This window comes from Perca flavescens, chromosome 17, assembly GCF_004354835.1.
Source record: "Perca flavescens isolate YP-PL-M2 chromosome 17, PFLA_1.0, whole genome shotgun sequence".
NCBI classification, from domain to species: Eukaryota; Metazoa; Chordata; class Actinopteri; order Perciformes; family Percidae; genus Perca; species Perca flavescens.
In genome coordinates, this window is record NC_041347.1 from 25,320,370 (window position 1) to 25,347,051 (window position 26,682).

At 40.1% G+C, this 26,682-nt stretch overlaps 1 protein-coding gene across 1 annotated transcript; it reads right to left on the reverse strand.

Annotated features, from left to right (window-relative positions):
- Positions 1 to 9,956: 9,956 nt before the first annotated feature.
- On the reverse strand, positions 9,957 to 25,322 carry LOC114572144 (monocarboxylate transporter 12-B). The gene is made up of 9 exons (XM_028603609.1): positions 24,981 to 25,322; positions 20,991 to 21,361; positions 19,054 to 19,157; positions 18,412 to 18,555; positions 14,143 to 14,238; positions 13,736 to 13,892; positions 12,779 to 13,462; positions 12,428 to 12,687; positions 9,957 to 11,508 (listed from the first exon to the last, which is right to left on the reverse strand). Exons 2-9 carry the CDS (start codon positions 21,125 to 21,127, stop codon positions 11,321 to 11,323), a joined length of 1,770 nt encoding a protein of 589 aa, XP_028459410.1. The 5' UTR covers positions 21,128 to 21,361; positions 24,981 to 25,322; the 3' UTR covers positions 9,957 to 11,320.
- Positions 25,323 to 26,682: the final 1,360 nt, after the last annotated feature.

Consider the following 26,682-nt stretch of genomic DNA (forward strand, 5'->3'; position numbering starts at 1 on the left):
AACAACTACTAGTTAGTCAGTAAGTCATGGCGATAGCCTGCATCGCCACTCGGTCGAACATGAGTTTTTTCAGTTTGGAAAGGCATAGAGAGCCAAATCCCATCAAACTAAACTATATGTTATCACAGCTAATCTTAAACCAAAGAATCATAGCATGAGTGTCCCCTGGGTATCTTGGTGGCAACTGTATATCACACATTTTAAGGGAAACCTGTAATGTATGCCTTCAGTGACAAACAGTAACTAAACATTTACTTCTACAACATGATTACAGATGAAAAAATATAATTCGAATAATTTGCCTTGTCATGGGCAAAAATTATGTGATTCCATCACTGTCCCTAATTTAAATTTCATTTTTGATTTTGAAATTCAAGCCAGCAGCTGCTGCTCATAAGCTTAGTTTTTACCACACCACAACTATGATGATATTTTGCTAAGGAGAGAGCCACACAACTCTCATTATATATTTTTGAATGTATAATTAGTTTACGGTTAACACAGACATCAGTCACATTGCTGAGGGTGTAACAGCTGAGTTGTGTGGCAAAAATCAGCACGTTGATCATTTTAAGTTAACTTGGATCACTTCAAGATCGACCTACTGTATAGTGGGCATGTTGGGCAGTGGCGTGCTGCTGATTCTTCACACATGACATAGAATAGCATTAAAGCCGAACAAATAAAGAGGGAGATTTTCCTAATGCGATAATTATAAAAACTAAATATGAGATATAATTCATGAATATGGAGACATTGCATAACATTGGACAATATACCTTTCTACTTAACAAATAAGGTCAAGCAGTTCAGTCAACTTCAAAAGAAAGCAACAACCATTTGAAGTCAAACATAGCAAATTTAATTTATTACCTGTTTTCTATACAACAACAGTAATGTGACAGTTGGGACAGTTCGGCACTGAGCGGGCATAAGAAAAAAATTTAATTAACCTTATTTGGCTTAATAAATCAAATGTGTTACCAGATGTGGCTACCAGATGACCCTTCTGTTGACCACAGTTTAACACAGGTGTCGTGTAGACTGTCAGGTACTGCAATAATGTTTGTAAGGTGATAAAAAAATAAGTATATAAAGATGCACGCTTTTGTTAGCACCATAGACTGTATATAATTTGGACGTCGTCTCAGTGACGTCACCCATGGGCTCCTGAAGAGCCAAAAGAGGCGAGTGTGGAGGAAGTTGAGGTTGGCTGAATGAAGCCTACAGTTTATGTATGCCTCCTGTGATGGCAACCCACCTGTCACTCAAAGCTGGTTGAGTTAAAAAAACCTTCACCTCCCCCCAAAGTTGTCATGAAGGGAGAACTCAGCAAAACCGTGTTTTTCTACCAGGCCGTAACCTTTTTATTTCTGCTGTAACGTTGACCATTTTAACCTGGGGGGTCTATGGGGATTATCTCCCTTTTGGAGTCAGACTCAAGCGGCCATTCAATGAACTGCAGTTTTTGGCATTTTTTGCATTGGCTTAATTTTTCAGCCCCAGAGGTTGCCGCTTCGTCAGCACAAATCTCCTGAATCTTCAGTGTCCATCAACCACTTTAAATTTTAGACTTTTTGTGAATTGTAAAAAAATATATAGCAATTAAATGCAGTCTATAACTTTTTTCCCCCCTAATTTCGAAATGTGCTCCCTAAAAAGTAGTGTGAGATTGTTTTGATTGTGTACTGTTCTGAGATGGTAAAGACAAGTGTGGCTGGAGGAGGCAACAGTTAGTTTCACATGAATCCTGTGCTCCATTACCTTGTCCAGGTCCTTTGTACCAAACTTACAACAAGTGAAGGAAAAGGGGAAAAGAAACTGTAATTTATTAAAGGTGCTTCCCCTTATTTTGAATTCAAAAATGGAACAAACAGGGAACATATAAAAAACAGCGGACCACAGTACAACTTTGAGATTGCAACAATGAGCAAAGTCTGACTGAGACCTATCCTGGTTTTTATTCCCAGCGTTGGTATCTTCAGCTTAGTTGTGCCTTCTAACAAATACCATAAGGTCATTAGTGCTTGTTTACCAGAAGTGAAAGGAAAGAGAGTTCCGCATATTTTCACACATATTGGCTCTCCACTCCAGGAAGCCTCCTAAAGTTCTCTACATCCTACTTTCACAGAGTAAAAAGTAGTGGCTGGTGACACCATGTATATCAGAGGATGCAAATAGCTGTCTGCATTCCTTTTAGGTCAACAGTGAACTGCAGTGCACAGAAAATTAGGAATTCCAAATTGTGAGAAAATGGGGCCCATCCCCCACCAGAATCATGCAAACGTCTGTTAGAATCACAGTGACACTTAACTGAACATTCCTGATCATTTGTTCACATTTCTGTAAAACCAAGTGTCAACAGAAAGTTGCACCTTCTTTTGCAATGGAAGGGTTTCTAGTATTGAATACATTGAGTAAAACCAAACATGAAAGCATCACCATGTTTCCACACGCCTGTCGCCTGTTTACTACTGTTTTGACCGATTTCAATAATCCAGTTATGCTGCGACTGTTTATACCCATTAGATCAAACCCATGAGGGAAAACTTCAAGCATATAAACACAGCTATGTACTGGGAACTTTGTTTTTACTCACACACAGTTTTTGACAGTCACATAGTAGGTTTGGAGTAAACATGACATGCTTGAAAACTACAAAATACCAAATAGGATACATGTCAGAGCGAGACATAAAGACAGATAATAAAGTCTATAAGAGAAGTAAGATAAAGATTTCATAAGGAAACATGCACTATCTGGCTGTGAGGAAGTGTCTACATGTGTCCTTTTCATCTGTGCAACCCTCAGGAGTGTCTTGTGTTGGGTAGGGTGTTTGTCTTCCCACAGAGACGTGTGTGTGTGAGTGATGTGGTAACACGCATACATGCACACACATACACACAGTGGCATTATGCACCTGGCTGCAGCATGATAGAAGTTTATCAGCAAGTGAATCTAGTGTAAACCAACAACGCAGGTGTCTTTTGTGTGTGTGTGTGTGATGGTACATTTCCTGGCTGACATCAATAGTGCTGTTCTGTACTTGAATAGTCTGTGTTTGAAGAAGCAACTAATATTTGATTTAAATCAAAATTAAAACTTTTTTTATAATATTGCGTTTCAGGTACAGTGTAATGTTAAGGTGTCAAGTTAATTAACAGTAAACCATCCTGTTTTGTCCTTTCGAAAAAAGTGTGAACAGCTAATATTAATATCTGAAGACCAGTAATCATGTTAATGGTATAATTTTCTTCCTAAAAAAACCCAGAGAAATTAGTGCTTCTTTCCACAGCAATATTGCACGGCTGGAAACAGCATATAAACATTAATGGGACAGTGTATCATATACAGTACACTACACAAGCATCACGTGTGACAATGCAAACGAAAGACTGATACTGATCTTGCGTGTGAAATGAAACAGTCCAAACTTTTTTCACGGTCTGTGTAAACAAATAGAAGGCCAAGACTCCAGCAGAAATTATTCTTAAGCTTTTTGCACCGTTGAATAAAGTATAAAAGCACATGTTCCCACTTGGGGGCCATGTGGTTTGCTCCAGCATCACAAGAGCTTTGCCTCCCCTATGTGGATCAGCAGTCTATAACCTCAGAGTGAACCCAGGATGCTGATGTATGCATGTTTGATATGCAGGCAGAGATTGTATACACCGTATGGTTGAACTATCATATGATTGCTTTGTGTTCTATCAGGACTGAAAGGCTCCATTGAAACCAAGGACTTTGAGAATGGTAAAAATAATAGTAAAATGCTGATGATGAAGAAGAAGAATAAGAAATCATGTGTTCATGAATACCTGTGTGGAATCCGACCAAATGGCCTCTACTTAGGGCTTGGCGATACAACGATCTTGATAACGGGTTGATAACAATGATAAGCTTACAGACATATAACAACAACAAAACTGCCAGAGTCTGGCTTTTCGGCTTGCCGGGCACACCCACTTCCTATTGTGTGCGTTTGTCTGTGCGTTTTTACGCAACAAATCTTTTCCATCACCTGAACAGGTACCATCCCAGCGACCACACCGACAGTATGGAAATGCTCCGGCCCGAGTCCTTACACACAGCCTGCAAGTTAAAAGTACTGACGTTAGTTTGTCTGCTGTTAACAGCGCTAGCCAGATAACAAACTAAAGTGTAATGAAACCTCTGGTTTCTTCAGGCTTCAGTCAGTACGCACTTTGAATGGGCAGTATTAGCCCAGCAATTATATTGTGACAAATATCGATATTGATCAAAATGGGAAACTATATCTTGATCAATTTTTTTGCCAAATCGCCCAGCCCCACTTATATTACAAGCAAGACTACAGACAAGCGATGACACATTTTTGTGTGCTTTGGTGTTTAACATCAATTAAATGAATTCAAACCTGAACATCAGACAGACGGAAAAATTGAGGTTTTTTGTTTTTGTTGTAATGTGCATGTGTCATTACAGAAGCAGAGGGAAGTCCTTTTCTTTGTTCGGGGATGCCAACCTCAGAGGAAACCCCTCCTCCGCCTGCCTCCCACGCATCCACCTACACAGTGGAAACTTCTCTCTGAAAAACACAAACACACACACACACACGCACACACACACGCACACACTGTTTGATCACGGAAGCTGTCTTTGGAGGCATTTAGGTGATGTAAAGCACCTGCTAGTAGCCATATTGGAAGTCATGTGCTATGTGAAAAAGGTGGCATTAAACAGCTGCTCTAGATTAATTTTGGATTACAGACTAGGGTTAAAGATAAAAAAATGTTGTTACACTTTTGCACCCTCCATTTTATCAACTGATATTGACTGATGGACTTCTGGTTTCATTTTGATCTAAAACTATAGAAATGCCCTTTTTGACGAAAAGTGTTTTGAAGAACTGAAAGTGACTTAATTTCTGCTTGACATGCACACTGGTGTGGTGTAATGACTCATTTCGGAGTTAATAAAGACTCTTATATAAATAAAACAAAACATCAGCTGTCAATAAAGAACTGCAGGCTCACAAAATATGAGACTATAGGCCGTATGTAGGTATTCGGACACTGATCAAATAAATCCAAAGTCAAACAGGCTTACACTGTGTTAAAGGTAAAGACACACACGTGTCACATTTGAGGATACGGAGAAAACGTGCAACAGTGGTTGCAGCAGCAGAACAATGCAGCGCTCCCTGTGTGGGGGCAGATACATTCAGAACGGGATGTTCTCTTTGGTGAACACACACACACACACACACACACACACACACACACACACACACACAAATGCTTGTACACACACTTCTCTGAATACACACAGATGCATAAAAGTCAACAGGCAATATAACCAGTGTTGAGTGTTACTCAAAAAAGTAATGGATAACACATTACTATTTACTACTCAAAAAAGTAATGGATGACACATTACTAGTTTAGTAATGTAATGCCTTTACTAAATTACTCACGGCTGAATGCAAATTAGTTACACTACTAGTTACTCTTCATTACCTGTATCTTGCCCAGTATGTTTCGGAAAGAGGGTGATTCCACTGTCGAAACAGGCAACTACGTGATGTGGTTTTCTCCTCTCGTTATGCAGATAGTTGAAGAACCAGTAACGCAAGTAACACCATCATTTGTTGATTAGTAACTGTAATGTGATTACTTAAGTTATCAATAGTCTGCGTGACAGACAAATGTAATCTGATTACAACACTGCATGCAACACATAGACAAAGTTCACAGTAAATGTAAATGGACTGTATTTACATAGCGCTTTTCTAGTCTTAACGACTACCCAAAGCGCTTTTACATAGTACAGGAACCATTCACCATTCACACACATTCATACGCTGTGGCCGAAGCTGCCATACAAGGTGCCACCTGCTCATCAGATAAACATTCACACACATTTACTATTCTCGGGGTTCAATGTCTTGCCCAAGGACACTTCGACATGGGACTGCAGGGCCAGGGATCGAACCACCAACCTTCCGATTGGCAGGCGACCGCTCCACTGAGCCACAGCAGCCCCAGTACTACATGCATACGCAAGATGACTGGTCACACTCCCTACACAAAGCAAAGCATAGCGGTGTGTGCGCGTGCCTGCGTGCCTGCATGTCTGCGTGCATGGACACACTCCATACACAAAGCATAGCGGTGTGTGTGTGTGTGTATGTGTGTTTGTGTGGGTACCTGTAGCTGTAAGTCAGAAGGGAAAAGTACTTTTTCACACTCAGTAGCTGCTCCAATGTGACATAGCATTTAAGAATCAATTTTGAAAAAAACAGGGTTTTGTTTTCTTCTTCCATCATCACAGACCATTACTTGGTCCCATTGTATTCAACACAAGGTAACAAGGTCATAATATGTACGATCGTAGGTCTTCCAAAAACTTTGTGATCTAGCCTGGAACTACAGTGTCTTTGTACAATAAATCCATAATGATGAATCTTTACATCAAGTTACATAATGTTTGGTAACTTTGCATCGCTTCAAGCTAGCATCGTTCTGATTGTATGGCATGAAAGGTGGTCTATATCCACGACGTTCTACTTCCGGGATTGCTCCGGTGCCGCAGGAAATTCCACCGGATGCATGTCTTTTCGGCCGAAGTCCGTCACCGTCCTCTTTCTTTGTGTTGGAATTTTAAACTCCGGTGGATTTTATGATGACTATGGTTATCTGCTCCTCAGATCTCTGCAGGGTAGATTGAGACAGGTAGCTAGACTATCTGTCTAATCTGAGTTTTCTCTCGCATGCCTAAAACAACTTTTGAATGTACAAGTTCCACCAAAACAAGTTCTTTCCCGAGGCTAATTTACAGTGCCGTGGCTCTGTCCAGCGCTTAGCCATGGGAGGCCATGACGATTGTGATTGGTTTAAAGAAATGCCAATAAACCAGAGCACGTTTTTCTCCCATCCCGGAATGTTGTCTGGACTAGCCAGACCCTCCTCCGCAGCACTGTGGAGGAAGGTCTGGAAAAAGCGACACTACATGAAAGCTAACCCCTTTCCAAAGAGGGCTTCTGTGTGATCAATTGCCTTCCAGAAGGTTAACCAGCTACACGATACAGATCCAATTAATGACACAGTTGGCGATCACAAAAGGCAGAGACAAGGAATACAGTACAGATTTATTTTTTTACCAGTTCAACAATTAATACAATATTTAAAGTAAACAATAATTAAAGGGTAACTTCGGTAGTTTTCAACCTAGACCCTTGAGATTGGTCCAGTATTGTGCAAGACAACTGCAGTCAGCTCAGCGGCGAAACAAGCTGAAATGTAATGTTAATGGGCCATTGCGCATCTTCAATTTACGTCCACTAAAAGTGCTCGTTTTGCCACTGACATGCTCACATTTATATTCTAAGTATCTGACAACATTATGGAAAGGATCCCTACAGAGGTCAACCTTTTTGTTAACATCCTTTTTTTGATCCCTGAAATCGTTGCTATCTCCATTTAAATAAACCGTAATTTTATCATTAAAAACACACACTCAAAGTCAACAGAAACAAAATAAAACTATCAAAAGCCATTTTAGCTCGTCTTTCCACTGTTCCAACAATCAACACTCTAGTTTGGTTGAAATAAACCCCAAATTCACACATTTACACGTGGAAATATGTTGGCTCTATACCCATTAAATGTATTGTTTATATAAATAAAGGCTGGTGAGTTTGGCGATGACAGTTATGGGGCTGTTTCTGGATACACAAAAAGGATCTTACTCTTTAACAAAAAGCTCTGTCTCTATAGGATAAAGAGAAAATAAAACATACATTTTATGTCTGTTAGGTTCATCCCACCACATTTAAACAAGGCACTTGAACATTAAAACTTTGATAGCCTAGGTGGCATTTCATTAACTCAATTATACCCGTGGGCGCACACTAAACATACACTCTATTTCCACATGAAAAAAACCCACACAAAAATGACTGAATTAATATAATTTCTCTAATTTAAAGGTCCAGTGTGTAACGTGTTTAGTTATTCATTATCAAAATCTGTGTTGCCCGTTCACAAACTTGTCCTTTTTCATGAATATTTACCACCACTCATCAATTCCAAGTATTCCTATTGGCTTGAAATATGTTAGCCGGTAAGGGACATACAGGACATACTGCTCCGCCTTTCGCATTTTCGCTGTCACATGATAAACTCACAGGTGCTGCTAATGCTGCTAATGGGTATCGTAGCTTCCCGGACCCGGCAAGTTTGAAGAAGGAAACATGGAGGACCACATGTTATCTTAATACATTCTGCGGTGGAGTGGGACAAAATAAATCTACTAGGAAATTTCGTAGACCACCGGCCCTCGGGGGCGGGGGAGAGATGAATGTTCGAAAATAAGAGGCTGCTGCGGCCCACCGTACAGATTAGATTGACCAGCGGGCAGCGGCTACCGGAGCGGAGCCGGGAAAATTCTGACTCTCCCAATTGCAGGAGTCCTCTTCTTCGCCCAGAAAAAGAAAAAGGACATTGAAAAAAGCAAAAGACCAGCTTTTTGAAGCGTGAAGGCTACCGTAGCTGTAATACGTAATTTGAACTGCATGGTGAAAGAGAGTTGATTGGAATATACAATCTCAATGCTAGATGGGAGAAATTCCTACACATTGGACCTTTAACAAAACTATCACATTTAGGTTCTTCTCAAGTGACATGATTAGATCAGCACACACCAAACACAACTGTCATAGACTTTCATGGTCTTGAGTGATATTTTTAATATGGTTTTCATAGTGAAAGAGGTTATTGGTCACTGTAAACCACACACTAGTCTTAAAAGTTAAGCACAAATGGCTAAATATGAGCACCAGTTCAGACATTTTCATCTTTCCAGCTTTCCAGGTATAAGGGAACTGTCACCTCTTCCTACCCATTTTTTTGTGTGGTATTTTCTAAAAGATTATTTTCACATATTAATCTCTGTTAAGGGTTTCATTTTTTCATTTTTATTACAAATGGATTAAGCTTACCCTAACCCCCTGTTAGCATTTGTGGAGTAAGAGTTGGTAGGTTTGGATATTGCACAAAATAGATGGTACATAATACTGTAAGGAATTTTTTCTTCTACTGTCTCAGCCCCAGAACTCAGCACATTGTCTTAGCTTGAAATGTCTCACATGTTTTGATATTTGTTGCTGTAAATAATAACATTAATGTATAGGGATACACCGCATATTAAAAGGCAAGGTGAATATTGACATAAAACATAACACAATTAAATCACTAAATTAAAGTCTAAAGAATGTGTATGATTTTCAGTTTTAAATTCTTGTGAAAAAAATTAAACTTTTTGATAAAGTTACCTAATTTTTTTTCAAACAAGATTTCTTCTATTGTCCTTCAACAAAAATATCACTAATCACAGTATGAATACGACTTTTCCCAAATATGGATTCCTTTAGAGAGAGACCAGCTCCAGTGCAGGCTAAAAGCCAGTTTCATATTCTTAGAAATAAAGGTTGTGTAATATCCATCCATCCATCCATCTTCGTCCGCTTATCCGATATCGGGTCGCGGGGGGAGCAGCTCCAGCAGGAGACCCCAAACTTCCCTTTCCCGAGCAACATTAACCAGCTCCGACTGGGGGATCCCGAGGCATTCCCAGGCCAGGTTGGAGATATAATCCCTCCACCTAGTCCTGGGTCTTCCCCGAGGCCTCCTCCCAGCTGGACGTGCCTGGAACACCTCCCTAGGGAGGCGCCCAGGGGGCATCCTTACCAGATGCCCGAACCATCTCAACTGGCTCCTTTCGACGCAAAGGAGCAGCGGCTCTAGTCCGAGCTCCTCACGGATGACTGAGCTTCTCACCCTATCTCTAAGGGAGACGCCAGCCACCCTCCTGAGGAAACCCATTTCGGCCGCTTGTACCCTGGATCTCGTTCTTTCGGTCATGACCCAGCCTTCATGACCATAGGTGAGGGTAGGAACGAAAACTGACCGGTAGATCGAGAGCTTTGCCTTCTGGCTCAGCTCTCTTTTCGTCACAACGGTGCGATAAATTAGGTTGTGTAATATGAGGTATTGAAATTATTATTTGTTTTCACATTAATACGATCAAGCATACTTGATAAGAAATATCCTACTATAGGTCGTTCATGATTCTTTATAAGTTTATGGTAAACTGAGCATATCTAGCCATCATCATTACATTTCAGGTAAAGCAAAATTAGTGATTTTGTTCCAATCACATTATGTTAAAAAATACTTATTGAAAACATGTGAGAAGACTGTAAACTGTGTAGTACTGAATTGTGGAGTAAAACCATTAAACAGTTGTTTTTTTTAACCATTTCTGTGTCCAGGATTTTTTGGGCGGTCTGAAATCATGGTTCAAGATCACACCGCGGTCATCTTTAACATAACCCCTCCCCTACTGTATAAAAACGATGCTGCTATCAGTCTATGGTTACTACTAATGTTAGAGCCATAGCACACAGCATCAGCGCCTTCAGCGGACATGCCCCCAGTGTCTCAGAGCAGAACATACTGCTTATTTAGTCACACTTTTGTCTGGGTGGTTACTACATTTTACTGTGGTGTGACAGACTCAGAAAACTTTACACAGACTCAGTATGCAGTGTTTTGGTCCCTTGCACTTCCTACTAAGACGTGATGGTGTGCAAGAACATTAACATTTCTTTCACATGTTCATGATACATGCAAATGAATCACACTTTTCTTCTGATATGGTACAAACACAGCGGGAAACTGACAGCCAGCAACGCAAAATCACTGAACAATTTGAGCAATGGCTACAAGACCATATGTATCATAATTGTTCAAATATATTTCAAAAGGTAAATACTGGTGTGAGTATCATTGTTTTAACTGCTTACACTGCAGTGATACATGCAAGTGTAGTAATGAAATGTCCAACATAATCAATTGGCAAGATGGACCATTTTGGAAAATAAGGGCCAAGTTTAAAAAAATATATTTTTCAATAATATATTTTTTTGAACAGCAACACTTTAGAATCTGTATTAAATCAGAGTGAACATCTCAACATAATTGGAAAGTTCACTAAAGACGGTGAATGTTAATGGAAAAGTGCTTGCAAGTTTTGGCGTCCGTGAAGGATGAATGCCCTTTAGTTTTACAAAACAAAAGATCCACATCAAACAAACAGAATACTCTTACTGAAAAAATAATGCCATTACAAGATAATCTGTGTCTTAAAGTCACAGCATTGTTTCTTTAAAGGCACAGGTTCTGACAGCATTGCTCTTGTTGAGTCTGAGCTTCAAGTGTCCAAAACACATCAATGGCGTATAATACATATCAAAATAGCACCTGAACTGATTGCATTGTCATATGATGCCCTGTTGAGCTGCAGCAGCAGTGTGATTGGGATTTAAGCGTGCAGCTGAGTTAGACTTGGACGTCTGGCAGCGTCTGACGAGCATGGCAGCTCCTAGAACCACAGAGCTGAACAGGAAGCAAGCCCCGCTGAGAAAGAAGGTTGCCTTGTAATTTCCAGTCCTGTCTACTAACCAACCTGGAGACACAGAAACAGGAAATATGTGTTATACCTCAGCGGACAACAATCCACAAGATTAGAGCTGCAACGATTGGTCGACAAATCGATTAATTGATTGATAGAAATATAAAACGGGCAACTATTTTGATAAATGATTAATCGTTAGTCTTTTTTCAATAAAAACGATAGCAGAAAACGCTGTTTCAGCCTCTCAAATATGGAAATGTCATGCTCTTTTCTGCTTCTTTCATATTAAACTGAATATATTTGGGTTTTGGACCAACAAAAAAAAGACACTTAGGTATCACTTTGGACTTTAAGAAACTGGAATGACATATTTTACTATTTTCAGACATTTTATAGACCAAACAATTAATCAAGAAAATAATTGGCAGATAAATCGATAATGAAAATAATTGTTATTTGCAGCCCTACACAAGATCAAATGGGTTGTGTGGCTTCAAGACGGCAGCTAGCTGTGATTCCAGGACTCAAGTTCTCCCTTCCTTGTTGTCCTCAGTTTATGTGCAAAACTATGCACAACTATTTTGTAATGATGGATGTTATGACTAGTGAAATGGACAGAAATATCAGGTGTACTGTTCTATGGCACATACAAAAATAAACGGCGCTATTCTCTCTCTGGAACCAGCAGATGGTGCAAAGAGTAAAAGGCCAATGTAATAATCACTGGCAACATTTTTATCGACGGTGCCGCTGCAAAACAGTCTCGGAAAATAAACTTATTAAGGTGGTTTTGTCAAAACTTGACCTTTTCAGTGTGTAATGTTGTGTTATGAAGTGGCTCATTCCTTCTCAGGCTTATCCTGGCAATGCACTTATTTTGATCAAGACTAACGTGACAGTGGTACCCACAAGAGCTTTACAGGATACCTTCAAACACTGCATCAGTTGTAATGAATTCATGAACATTTACCTCCTATTGGTGGGCTAATCAGGTAGGGGATGCCATGCAGGAAGAAGACAACACCCAGAGCGGAGGTCAGGTAGGTGGAGCCCGCAACATCAGAGGTCACCACTGGGATAAGCGCCACATACGCCCCGTCAAAGTATCCATAGAGTACAGAAAATGGGACCAGGAGGGGGAAGGAGTGAAGGAGGTGGATGAACATGCAGCAAAGGCCATCCATGCCTATCGCCATCATGTAGCTCAGCATGCGATACCTCTTCAGACACCTAGAGGGAAGGAAATCTACCATTATTGGGCTTTGATTAAACACTTGGCATTTATTTCACACACAAAAACATACCTCCAGCCCTTACTTACTTCCTGTCCGTGATCCATCCAAAGGTGATGTTACCCACAATGCCGCTGACTCCAAATATGGACATGAGGAAGGCAGCCTGCTGGGGCTCCAACCCCATGCTGAGGGCATAAGGAACCAGGTAAACTACTGGAGCGCTGCAGCCATAAGCCAGAAACAGTAAGGACACAGACAGAATCAGGAAGTCGGGTATCACAAGAAATCTAAACTCTTCCCTGGACTCGAGACAAAAACAGTGACCTCTGGATGAAGTGTTTGTGCTCACTAAAGGCTCTGCTATCTTAGCATCCATGTCAGCTGCCTTGCTCAATTTCATGCTTTCCACCAATTTTGAGTCCTCAATTGTGCTAGCATTTGCTAGTTTGGGATCTGAGTGTTTGAGCCCCCCTGGCATTGTCTCTGTTAGCTTGTTGCTAAATAAAATGCAATCAGCTATCTTCCGATCAGACGGGCTTGAACTTGATAGCAGCGCTATGTTCCCCTGAACTAGTTTATTGTTTTTAAGGTCAAAGTTTTTGAGTGCTCCATTGGCTATAAGTAGCCTTTGAGTATCCATTAAGTTGTTTATTTCCAGCTGCTTTGCTTCCACTTGGCTGCAATCAGCAGGTACTTGTTCAGTGTCTTTGGAATCCAGTGCTGTTGTCATACACTCTTTCTCCAGGTTTGCCATATTGTTCTCCCATATCCTTTAGAACAGAATAGAAGAAAATATATGGAAATGGATCAATAAATGGAATTGGTTATGTTTCAAAAGGATGAGTTTCAGATTTTGGGAAATATGCTTATTTGCTTCTGGGAAGGGTTACATGAAAAGTACCACTCTTGACACAGACGGTGGTATCGATCTTTCATTTAACTCTCATCAAGAAAGTAAATAAGCGGATTTTCGCAAATCTTGAACAATTCCAATGAACAATAAGTTGAACCCTATTGCAGCAGCAACAGAGCTGAGGACTTACCCTTCACTTCTTCTTGGTTCCAGCGGCCTCATCAGAGCACCACAGACACACAGGTTGGAAACAAATCCTCCCAGGATGAGAAGAGCTCCTCTCCAGGAGTAATGCTCTATAAGCAGCTGGATTGCAGGAGCCAGGATGAAGGTCCCAATGCCACTCCCTGAAGATGAGGTGAAATTGGAATTGATGGGATGAAATAAGGCAAGGAAAGTAGAGGAGAAACACTGGTAGAGGAACTTAACAAAAAACAGACTAGAGAAAAGCACAGAGGAAATCAAAGAAGTCTGGTAATAAGAAAAGAAAAAAAAAAAAAAAAAAAAAAAAAAGAATAATGAAGGAGAATAGGAGATGGGAAAGTTATGTATAAATGACAAGAAAACAAAGCAATAGGTAGGTAAAGTTGTCAATACCAGACATGGCGATGCCATAGGCCAGAGCTTTCCTCTCACTGAAGTACCTCCCAACCATCGCTATAGCTGGTGTGTAGCTAAGAGCAAAGCCAAGACCTGTAAAGGATGGATATGTTGCCAAATCTGAACAGAGGTTGCTTGGATGTCAAAGGATATAACACTCTGATCCATCTTGCAATACATGCAAACCATTACATTATATTGCTTTAGCAGACAAAGTGATTAACCCATTTGTCCCGGATGCTGCGCACCGAAACATTACATCTACCGCCGGTTACTGCGTTGCGCAACTCTGAACCTCCTGCCGGCTGCTGCGTGGCGCAGCATTTGGTATTCGTCATCCTTTTCATGACGCGTGCAGCATAGAACGCACTGTCATTGGTTCAAATACACATGAGGTGGGTCTTGTTGATTTTTTTTAAAGACCACGTGACCACCCAAATGTATTGTGGTTGGCTGAAAGTCACGTCAGTCAATCATACATACACGTGCATTTGTTTTTGAGCGAGCGAGTTTGTTTTTTGAGCGAGCGGGAAAATGGCTACGGCAGAGGAGGATTTTGACAGCGAAGGCAGTGACATTGAGTTGGAAGATAGTGAGGAGTTTGAGAGGGAGGAGGATGGTGTTGATGAAAACATGCAAGATGATCCGTTGGATAGAGCACAGGAGTGGGATGTGTGGGACACAGAAGGAGAGGAGGAGGATAACTTTCACGGATTCCACGTAGACTGGAGAACCGAGGATTATCAGCCGCGCAAGGCGAAGCAGTTCACCCGCAAAACCGGGGTGAAACAGCCGATCCCGTGGACGCTAGCCCCTGGATGTCTTTTCGCGTATTTTCACCGATGATCTTTGGGACATGTTGGTGACTGAAACTAATCGATGCACGCTGAACAGACGCGCAGTCAGACCCCCACCAATTGAAGTGGAACCCTGTCTCCAAAACGGAGATGAAGACATTTGTCGGGCTGTGTCTCGCCCCGGTATTTTGAAGCTGCCAGCACGCAGGGATTTCTGGAGGCAGACTAAATGGCTGTACCAGACCAACGTCCCCAAGGCCATGGCAAGGGACCGTTTCGACATGATCTGGAGGTAATGATTTGTGTGGTGTTATACTGAGTTTGTCGCAGTTCAGTGTTGATCTTTGTGTGTGTGTGTGTGTGTGTGTGTGTGTGTGTGTGTGTGTGCATATGCTCGATACAGGTTTTGTATGCATTTTGTTCTGTATAACTGAACATTTTATGTCACTCTTGTACGAAACACATTGTGTTACATTAATTATAAATAAAGTTTGATTGAGTTTTGATTTCTTTGCTCTCTTTCTTCCTGGTTGATAATGATAATAAATAAATACAATAATGTTTTATATATATATATATATATATATATATATATATATATATATATATATATATATATATATATATATATATATATATATACTTATAAATACAATAATGGCATTATGAATAAATAAATACTATAAATATACACAAATAACATAGTACATATAAATAAATACAATACTGGCATAATGAATAAATAGCATAATAAATAATATAATTATGGCTAATGAATAAATAAATATAAATACTATAAATATACATCAATAGCAATACAAATAAATGAATAAATACAATGATGGCAATAAATGTCAGGCTTAAATTAATCTTATCATATGCATTTTAAGATATCTCCATCTCCAAGATAATACTGATCCTGTCGTGGACAAAACGGACAAGCTCTGGAAGATCCGGCAGTGGATGGACCTCCTCCTGGTTAGATTCCAGGCACTCTATGAAGTCAATGGCTTTGTGACCGTGGATGAGTCCATGGTGAAGTACAAGGGACGCCTGGGCTTCCGGCAGTACCTCCCCATGAAGCCGGTGAAGTGGGGTATAAAGGTGTGGGTCATGGCCGAGAGCAAAACGGGCTACGTCACCAATTTTCAGGTGTATACGGGGGCCATTCAGGGTAAGGCAGAGAAAGATCTGGCTCACCGGATAGTGTCAGACCTGGTGACCCCTTATTACGGGTCCAACCTTTCGGTATATATGGACAACTTTTACACCAGTGTGAAGTTGATGGTGGACCTCAAGGTCAGGGGGTGCAAGCGTGTGGGCAGTGCGTGCCAACAGGAAGGACCTCCCCAAAAATGAGCAGCTGACAAAGAAGGCTGAGTTGAACAAACATCAGTTTAATGTGGCGCAGCGGGATGACTTGACCTTCTGCGTCTGGCAAGACACCAAGGCAGTGATGGTCCTCTCAAACTACCACGACCCGACAGCTCATGGGTTAGTGAGGAGGAAGTCCAACGGTCAACGCCAGACGGAGGTTCGGGTGCCAGCATGTCTTGCTGACTATCAGCAACACATGAAGGGAGTTGATCTTCTGGACCAGATGGTGGGCTACTACCAGATCCATCATCGATCTACGAAGTGGTGGAGGAGGCTCTTCTTTTACCTCATTACGGTGGCGTGCTACAATGCCTTTGTGGCTGCCAGGTCTGCGGTAGGAGCCGAGTGGAAGTATAGGGAGGGCGGCTACAAGGATTGGCTGGAGGATCTGACCCAGGAGCTGATCGTCCCTGTCACTGCAAGAAGTGCTCCCAATGTTCTCCCCACCAGCCCAACTGGAGCTTCTGCTGAGCATGACCTAGTTCAGCTCAACAATAAGAGGAAGACCTGCAGGAGTGTTCACTGAAGCACTGCAACACCAACGTCGTCCTGGATCAACGCTGATGGGGTGCAAGCAGTGTAACTTTCCTCTGCACCGCGAGTGCTTCATGCACCATGTCCTTCGCCACAAATAATTTGATTGGGGATCGCGTCCCACGTGTTGCAGTTCCTTTGTCGGCGTGTCCCGCGTGTGACGGTTCCTTTCCCCGTTCTTTTTTTTTCCTAACCCCAACCGTCTCGTTATTGTGGCGTTTCATTTCCCGTTGTTGTGTGCCCCTGCGGCGGGGATAAATCTGTCTGTCAAGATAATGCTGTTCAACAAGCCAAAGAGAAGAGATGTGAGCCATGGAGCTCAGAGACTGAGACTGTTCCCAGTTCCACCTCAGGACTTTTAACCCTCTCTCTCATAACAAGATGCCTTGTTCAGTGTGTTGGCATGTTATTTTTATATATTTTATATAATCGATTTATATATTTTTTCTTCCCCATCTGTTTTTGAGAATCTTTTGAAAAATGTGTTTGTATGTTAGTGCTAAGGGAGCATGTTTTAATAAAACCTGTGATTCTTACCATTACAATGTATTTTATTTCATGTTTCTATGTGCTACAGAGGCTTAGATAATAAGATTTTGGTAGACGTTGACAATTCTTAATATTTTTTCAGAAAACCCTCAGGAGATAAGGATATTTATCCCAGAATAACATAGGTTTTTATAGGCGTTTTTAGCAGGCGTTTTAGGAGTAAATGGGTTAAAGTGCATTCAACCTCCAACCTCCACAGGAACATGAGATGTCATCAAAGTTTAACAACTTGCTCAGTGCCACAGTAGAACTATATTTATTTTTAAATTGAAAATAAATTAGACTATTCTAGGCTTCCATAATACACAGTACAGTACAGTACACAGAGGAACAAAATTGTGTTTCCCAAAGGTACTGTAAAACTGTGCCAGAAGAGGGCAGCACAGACACGGATCAGTAAGTGCTTGCATGGGCTGTTGGGGTGTAGACTGAAAATACAGATATTCTCAAAGGGTCAAATTTAATTTTTTAGACTACACTGGTCAGATGTGTTGCATTTTTCTCATTGGTCAAGTCACCTTTGGTTTCTCTGTCCTTCAGCTTTGTCTTTTTTTGTTTAGGAATTAAAGTCCCTAAAGTCCCGTGAGGTGATATTTTGTATCTTGTGCACAGAAGATAACAACTTTAGTAGTTTAGTTGTGTAGTTAGGAGTACAATAAACACTTCATTTATAAAGGAACTTGATCCTGTGATTTGTGTATGTATGAAATATTAGGTCATTGTACACTTGGTTAAGAATGCCGTAGCAGCCTTCTAATATTAAAACTACATTCATTAATTGGCTTTCAATTTTCCCTCTTAAGAGGGTGGTGCCTAGGGGCACCTTTATATTTAATACAAAAATAATTGTTTCTGAAGATTTGACTGTGATCACTCTCCTTTTTGTACAACTTCATGTGTTTACAATGCATCATTTTGAGTTATTAATTATTGTTACATATGATGGTATTAATTCATAATTATTAATCCATGCTACGCAACTATAATGGGATGTGAGGTGCTTGTGTACCTGGGAGGATGCCCAGGGAGATGTATAGATATTCCAGACTGGAAGCGAAGGAGCTGAGGACCAGACCAGAAGAAGACAGCAGACCTCCCAGGATCACTGTAGCTCTGCAGGAGAGTCGGTCCCCAAGGAAACCACCCAGAGGAGCTGGAAACAGTTTTTTGTGGATTATTATTTCACAGACTGATTGAGGAGTTGCCCATATATTTACCCACATCCATTCATATATATGCATGGTATAAAACATGTAATCTTTACAGGGTGAGTTGTTTTTATAAATGCATCATTTTGCACTTAATTAGACCAGGTCTTTTATTGCACTCCAGTTTTGATGTACCCCTACGCTTTTTTGTCTTACTGTCTTTATGATTTGTTGTGACGTTTCATCAGTTTTTGTAAACTGGTCCTGGCAAAAAAAAAATCTTTCTATTTAACTGTATGTTTTAATAGTTGGAATAATAAATACATTAGAACTTGAATTCATTCTTTTTTCTTTATTTTTTTTACATATTTACTATCTACACAACACAAAAACAATTCCTGAACCTGCACCAAACAGACAAAAACAAGCAAATCTTGCTTCGCCAAATGGGGTTTTAACTGCAGCATTGATCTGCCTTCAGATACTGGTACTGATGGGCTTACCACAGAGCATGGTGGTGGCGTCGATCAGACTATTGATCCAGGCGGTGGTCGAATAATCCTTCTCAAAGTGCAGCTGGAACTCCACAAAGAACATGGAAATACATCTGGATACAGAGACAGAGGGAGGCTGGATTTAATGCATTTGCACATAAAAGTCTGCAAAAATGGCATATTGATTAATGTGATTTTTACTTTTGTCTATGACTGCCAGTTTGTTTAGAACAAACAGTGGAAGAGGTAGAGTAGTTAGTATGGGCAGCTGAAAGAAAAGATTCATTAAGAGAAAATCAAAGACAATACTGCTTTAGATTAGGCAATAAACTGGGGACACAAGGTTTAGCAGGAGTATGGGATTGTTTCCTTTATAACAAATTTAAATCATTTATTATTATACTGTATTTAGGATAGTCTATATCCTCGACGTTCTACTTCCGGGATTGCTCCGGTGCAGCAGGATGCATGTCTTTTCGCTGATGTCCATTTCCTTCCGCTTTCTTTGTGTTGGAATTTTAAACTCCGGTGGATTTATGAGGACTATGGTTAACTTCTCCTCAGATCTCTGCAGGGTAAATTGCGACAGCTAGCTAGACTATCTGTCTAAATCAGAGTTTTCTCTCGCACTACTAAAACAACTTTTGAACGTACACGTTCCACAAAAACAAGTTCCTTCCTTTTTGCAGCAGCTCCATGTGGAGCTTAGCGTTGCCCATGATGATTGTGATCGGTTTAAAGAAATGCCAATAAACCAGAGCACGTTTTTCTACCATCCTGGAATGCTGTGTGGAGTAGCCAGACCTTCGTACGCAGCATGTGGATGATGGTCCGGCTGAATGTTACTGGGATAAAGCTGTATCCGGGGGCCCAAGATGGTTGTGATTGGTTTAAAGAAATATGTTTTTTCCCCCTGTCCCTGAAAAGATAAGTGGTATTAGCCAGACCATACTTTCGGCACTGACACAGTGCTGTGGAGAAGGTCTGGCAATGTCTTATTAGGTGTCAGCATCTCATGTCAAAGCTGATAAAGTAGAGTTTAGCGAGGTCTTTGTCAGTTTATGGCTGTCATTCATGTCCACCAATCTTAAGAATCTGTCCTACCGAACCCAATATTTATGACTCTCATTGTCCATCATATAACCTCAGAGGGAACTCACCGGTCTCATGGCATCTGACCAGATCAGATCAGACTTTTGTGAAAGTTGAACTGAGAGGAAAATAAAGCCAGTCACTGATCACTTCTAACAAACATTAATTTGTGGGAAAAAAAATGACTACAGACATCTTTTCCCTCACTAACATTTTATCATCATGAAAAAATGAGTAGTCCTACCGTACTACTTGTTGTTTTCAATATGCAAATATTAAAATGGCAATGGGAGTGGAAATCAAATGTCAGTTAACTGATTTATGGAGGCAATGTGCTGGCTGCGCAAACTTGTGAGATGGAAACATCTCTGCAGGATTCCAAAGTCTTCGTGGAAAAAAAGAAAACATTGCTGCTGAAACAGGTTAGTGGCTTAAACAACGTGAGCTGACTGGGAATGCAGTGTTGCCAAGTAATAACATGGTGGTGTTAATGACCAAAGCTAAGAACATCCAGAAGCTACAAATCTCTATGTTCACAGGTAAAGTAATGTTTCAATGCAATCTCAGTGACTAATGTTGTTCCAGGTTAAAGTACAATGTTTTCAATGTTCTTACATTTAATAAAAAATAAAATCCTCTCTGACAGGGAAAAGTGGTTGGTCACATTCACAAATCTTCCAGATCCATAAAACCAAGCATTCCTCAGGAAAGGAGTTTACACCTTCAGGGAGGTTTCTTTTTGAATTGTCCCAATTGTCCATCAGATCTATAATTTGATGCCGCATCACTAGTATATTAATAAGTTACTACACACACACACACACACATACACAAACACATACACACACAGTCACCTGGTCACTGCCCTGATGCAGATGGTGGCGAGGAAACAGCCAGCGACGATCATCCAGCCCCAGCCACCTTCCGGCGGGGCCATGACCCCCGGTGGCCTTCTGCCTCCCTCGAGCTTCTCCACCTTGGTACCTGCCATCGCTCCAGCCAATCACAAGGCAGACTGACATCAGTGAGCTCGCCCTCTGTTACAAGGAATGCTGGAGGTCACAAGTCCACTCCTCAATGTTCCCCTTTCGTCTCTAAATGCACAGCACGTTTTCATTGGCTGGGTTTGTTCTGTCAAAAACGCAGTCACTTGCTTAAAGATCTTCAGAAAACATAAAGGACCTTCTTTCCTTTCTGTTTGCTCCTTCTTCCTCTTTCTTGATCACTGAGAAAACACAGAAACCACAAGAGGCAGAAATCAAACCATGAACCACCATACTGTGGCACTAGAGGAAAAGTGTTAGGATCACCAAAGTCATTAGGATTTATCTTCTTTGGAAGTATGATTGTCATGGCAGTCCATTGAGTAGTTGTTGAGATATTTCAGTCTGACCAACTGACAGACAGACGTTGTCGTCTTCAGGGCCACACCGCTAGCATGGCTAAAATATCAATACTAACTTAAAGTATTGTGTAGTGTTTAGGTAGTAGCAGTAGTAAACAGCCAAGTTGCACCGCATCAACTATACAACTGTAAACTTGCTAATTGGTCATGGATGTGAACATAATTCATGGAAGACATTGTAATTGCAAATTGCATTTTACGCATGGCATTTTTTCCAAAGAATTTCTGGGTGAAGCACTCAATGTTTGAAATCATTCTGTGAGCAGAAGATGACATGTGGTTTCAAGCTCACCAAAAAAGAACAAAATACTAGAATATGTCTGCTCTTTAAAAAGTCCTGTATAGGGAGTACACATACTGACTGCAATGTTTATCATTTAAAGTAAGGTAATGTAAAAGTCAAACATACAGAGGAGGCAGCGTGCTCTTTTAAATTATATCTTTGTTTGTGTCATGATAAATAAGCGCAATAAATTAATACAACAATTTTCAGTTTGCTGATAAAGGAGGAATTTAAGAACAGTTTCTTTAAAAAAATATGGTATCTGCTATTCAAATACAAGAATACATTTGCTTGGATTAGAAGAAGAAGTGAGTGGTTAGTATGAGCCAAAATTATAATACTACAGTAAGATAGCTAAGTACAGGGCAAAAGCACCACCCACAATTATTCAATGGGATTATTGTAGTTACATTAACCAAATGAAATTGAAACTTCAACAACTTATGTTTATTCACACAATTGTTGTTTGCCAACCAAAAGAGGAGGAAGAAGAAGAATTTAGGGTAACACTACTTGAAGTTTTCTACATAAGAGTGACATGACACTCTCATGAACACATGACACTGTCATGACACATGAACCCTAACCATAACCATAACCATAACCATAACCATAACCATAACCATAACTTGACAAAACCGAATGACACTTACTAAAAGAAGCGTTATGTCATAAAGGTTTATGACTTGTTTATAATGTTTTATGTTTTATGTTCATGACAGTGTCATGTCACTCTTATGTAGAAAACTTCAAGTGAAGTGTAACTGAATTTAGCTGTGTTTCTGTTCAGCTTGAACGGAGAACTTTTTAGAACTGACCTGGAAACACTAATGTAGACACATCTTCATTTTTAGATGCATTTTCAGATTCATCCTGCTAAGCACGGACACATTTTGCATACGTCTTACTTCAAGATAAAACTTAGGTAAATTTACTGCAAGCGATAATGTGAGCACTCATGTCTCTGCTTCTGTTTTTCCTCATTCATGTCTGTAGCTGTAACTGTGAAAAGCAGCACTGGTTAGACATGAGATAACATCTGGCAAGAAACCCTGGCCCATCTACTGTCACAACACAAGAAAAGATTTATTTTACATTGTCGTTGGTGTGTTGAAAATCTTTGTACTGCGCAGACCATTGTTTAGGGTACACCCTTTGACCCCACCCACTAATTTCCATCTCAAAAAGAGAACGCTCCCACTTCTTGCTAAACAGAGGGGGGGAAAAAACAGGTATAGTGTCACTACATCATAAACATATCTCAAAGTTAGACAAAATCACCTTTTTAGGAGGATTTTAGGACATGTTTTTTGTGTGGCCACAAAGACGCAAACAAATGTGGTCTAACATGAGATCAGAAGTCAGAGGTGAGGAGACTCTTTAGAGATGGCAGTGGCTGCGTGTCTGGGGTTGAACTGTTTTGAGAGGTGGAAAAGCTAAGCTGGGTCCTGGTTGTTTGCATTTCATAATCACACCCAGAGGCTAAGCTCCACACTCTTAGTGCATCCCTTTAATGTGTCTTCTGTGTGCAGACCAGTAGCAGTGAAGCAGTATGTGTTTCCAGTTGAAAAGCTCAGGCCTTCAACCACCAGCTGTGCCAGTTTTGCATTTCAGCTTGGTTTGACCTGGGCTGTACAGAAACACAATCAGGCTTGAAGAATCTGGACAAACAAGCTGTGTGTGTGTGTGTGTGTGTGTGTGTGTGTGTGTGTGTGTGTGTGTGTGTGTGTGTGTGTGTGTGTGTGTGTGTGTGTGTGTGTGTGTGTGTGTGTGTGTGTGTGTGTGCGCGTGTGTGTGTTTTTATAAGACGGTTGGAAAGGGCAGATAGCTCAGTTACAGGATAGCAAACTTTCAATTAGAAAATAAAACAATAAAAGAAACAATGGCAAACTTAATTAAAACATAAAATGAGTATCTGAAGAACAATCAGATCTGTCTAGTTTAAACTGCTCTCATGCACCTGTCCAAAGGTTTCTGTGCAACTTCTTTTGCCTTGTCATCTCGATAAAAAAAGGTTTGCACGTGTGTGCATGTGTGTGCTGACTGACAGCATGTTTACATCACCAACAGAGAATGTCCCTCCTGCTGCAAAGTAAACTGGCACTGGGCCTTGAAAACAGCAGAGTTCACACAGTTCCTCGCCAGTTCTTCAGTTTGCATTGTTTCAGAATGGGTTAAATAAATGTGAAGTTTGTCACAAAAAATAAAAATAAAAATGTGCACATAACAAAACTGTACGTATTCACTGAGTTTGAAGTGTAAAGATTTAGGTCAATTGTTTTGCCTGTAAAATAAAGCATTTACAGTGAACGTCATTCACATATATGTTTGCATAATTTGACCATTTCTTTTGGAATTCAACACATTTGTTTGTGTTTTGTTGCAGTATGGGGGCATTTATTTTTTGGATAACAGAAAAAAAAGACCAATGTATAAATATAATATTATTGAGTAGGCTATACTACAATTCACAAGGTAAAATGGGGGAAGTTTAATCTGAATGTTGAGAAAGAAATGTTCAGAAATGAAGGGAAAGGGGCATAGGTGTCATTTACAGTGGGGACATGTCCCCACTTTTGTAAATGGACGCTTTTTTCCACATGACTTTATAAGCAACACATCTGAGTCCAGGGGGTTAAATGAATTAAAATGCATTCATTTATCACTGATGTGAACAGGCAAATTTAAAGAGAGGATGAAGACGTGTTTACTCAGTGGGGATAAATGAGAAAAGTTGATCTACAGGAGAATACATATTTGAAAGCAATACATAATGTCTGAGAGCCTGCACATAATGTGTCCGCCTGATGCTAAAATGAAATCAGTAGGCCTATGTATGACTTGCGCAGTCAACGTTTTATGCTGAGCAGGCCTTTTTTTAATAGCCTATTATATTGCCCTTTGATGCGCCGTTACGCAGTTTTTTTTTTATTATTAAAGTAGCCTATTAATTATCTACTCTGACCTCATACCGATCCCCCATTACATATAAAAGTGTTTTTCATTTGAGACCTGAAGTCCCTCCACTTTTCGACACAAAGTGACGTCCTTGCGAAGGGGAGGGGAGAGAGGGGCGACTGAGACTGGAGAGAGAGATTGCAGTCAAACAAAACACACAAAAAAAAGAAGCGAAAAGAAAAGTGCGTGTTTACTTACATTCGCTTCCATTCGGTCTTAGCTCCTCCTGTGCCACCGCTTCACGGCTCAACTGACTAGAAACGCAAACAGGCGATAAAATAAAAATAAATAAAAACGAACAAAGACAAAGAACAAACACGTGTTTCTCTGCTGCTGCCTCTCCTGCACCCTGAAGGTGCTCTGCAACACAACTAAGCCCGCAAACTGAATATATGAGGGGAGGGAGGAGGGGATATTTACCTCACACAAAGCCAAGTGTGTCTCAATAGCAAGTAGGTCCCCTTATTTTACTCAATGGTGTGTTTTTATGGCTATATTTCATGATAGTCCCATAATGTTAGATAGCTACTGTGAAAGAGCCCTGAGTGTACTGACTTTATCAGCTTTTTATCTCTGTGGTGGCCTAAAGGTAAAAGCACACACAAAAGGTAGTAAAAGGTTGTCAATGAAATAAATATATATAAAACAACTCTATAGCCTACTCAATTAAAACCAGAGAATGTCTAAGGCACCAGCCATTTTAGCTGTGCTACCTAGCTGAAGCTAACTTTCATCAGCCAGCTAATGTTCATTTCTCAGCATTAGCTTGCGGGCTAAGGTCCACTGCAGGCTTTTAATGTTAGCGTCAGCTAGGTAGCTAGCTAGCTTTATCTTAGTGTCAACTAGGATAGGTAGTTTTTTTTATGTTATTTATTCATTTTATATGGAGCTGAAAGAGAATGAGCTACTGAAAGACATAAGAGTCAAATTGGTTTTTATTTACTTTCATAAACTGCTGTTTTACCAACTGGAGGTTAAAGGAAGCTTAGGCTACATTTCTTTTTACAATCCATTTTAAGCTAAGCCTAACTATTATTTTGCTATGTAACTATTAGGTAGTTATATTTGTACTTGTATTATAAATTATAGGATAGGCTTTTAAAGAGTAATTATCACGACAAAAACTAATTAAAACAGAAATCTGTGTAGGAATCAGTCTATGGTAGGAATATGACATGAGAGAAGAGTAACCTGTCTACCACAAGAGATAATTAAAAAAAAGCCGATAAAGTCAGTACACTCAGGGCTCTTTTGTACCTGCACAGGATGTTATACAAATTACTTTACAATATCCTATCTTAGTAATGTTCTTATAGGCCTACCTACATTCGGTTAAAGGGCTTTGATATTCCATGTTGTTAAATAAACTTGCTTTGCATTACAAATTAAGATTTTATGGCAAACATGGAATAAATCATTATTATAGATCAAACCCAATGTGTAAAATACTTAATAATTTTTTCTACCTCAACCAACTACAAAAAAATACTTCTCACACATTATTGCATCTGTATTAATTATCTAATAGTAGGATAAGATACACCTTTATTGATCCCCAGTGGGGCAATTTGGTTGTTGCAGCAATACAACAGAAACACCATGCATACATACAGATAATTAGAAAGTAACAGATATAAGTAATAAGAGGTACATAAACTTAAATAGAATAGCCTATAATAAAAATTAGAAACTATAACTAGCATTTGAAGGCAGATTACATTATGAAGTGAGTGGTGCTGATAAAGTGAAAGTGGTGTGATTAGCAGTCTAAATATAATAGAATATGTTGCAAGGGTCAATGAAACATGCACACATAGTATAATATGGTACATTATGAAATTGTGGGGGGAAATGAGACACATTGCAGTAGCGTTATAATATAGTATAGAATAACAATATA

What these genes read in the sequence shown, in the direction of transcription:
- LOC114572144 (XM_028603609.1), bottom strand. Translation starts at nt 21,127, where the DNA reads ATGGCAGGTACCAAGGTGGAGAAGCTCGAGGGAGGCAGAAGGCCACCG. An exon ending in TGCATCAGGGCAGTGACCAG is followed by an intron (nt 19,158 to 20,990) that starts GTGACTGTGTGT and finishes CTCTGTATCCAG; the next exon opens with ATGTATTTCCATGTTCTTTG. An exon ending in CTATGGCATCGCCATGTCTG is followed by an intron (nt 13,893 to 14,142) that starts GTATTGACAACT and finishes CCTCATCTTCAG; the next exon opens with GGAGTGGCATTGGGACCTTC.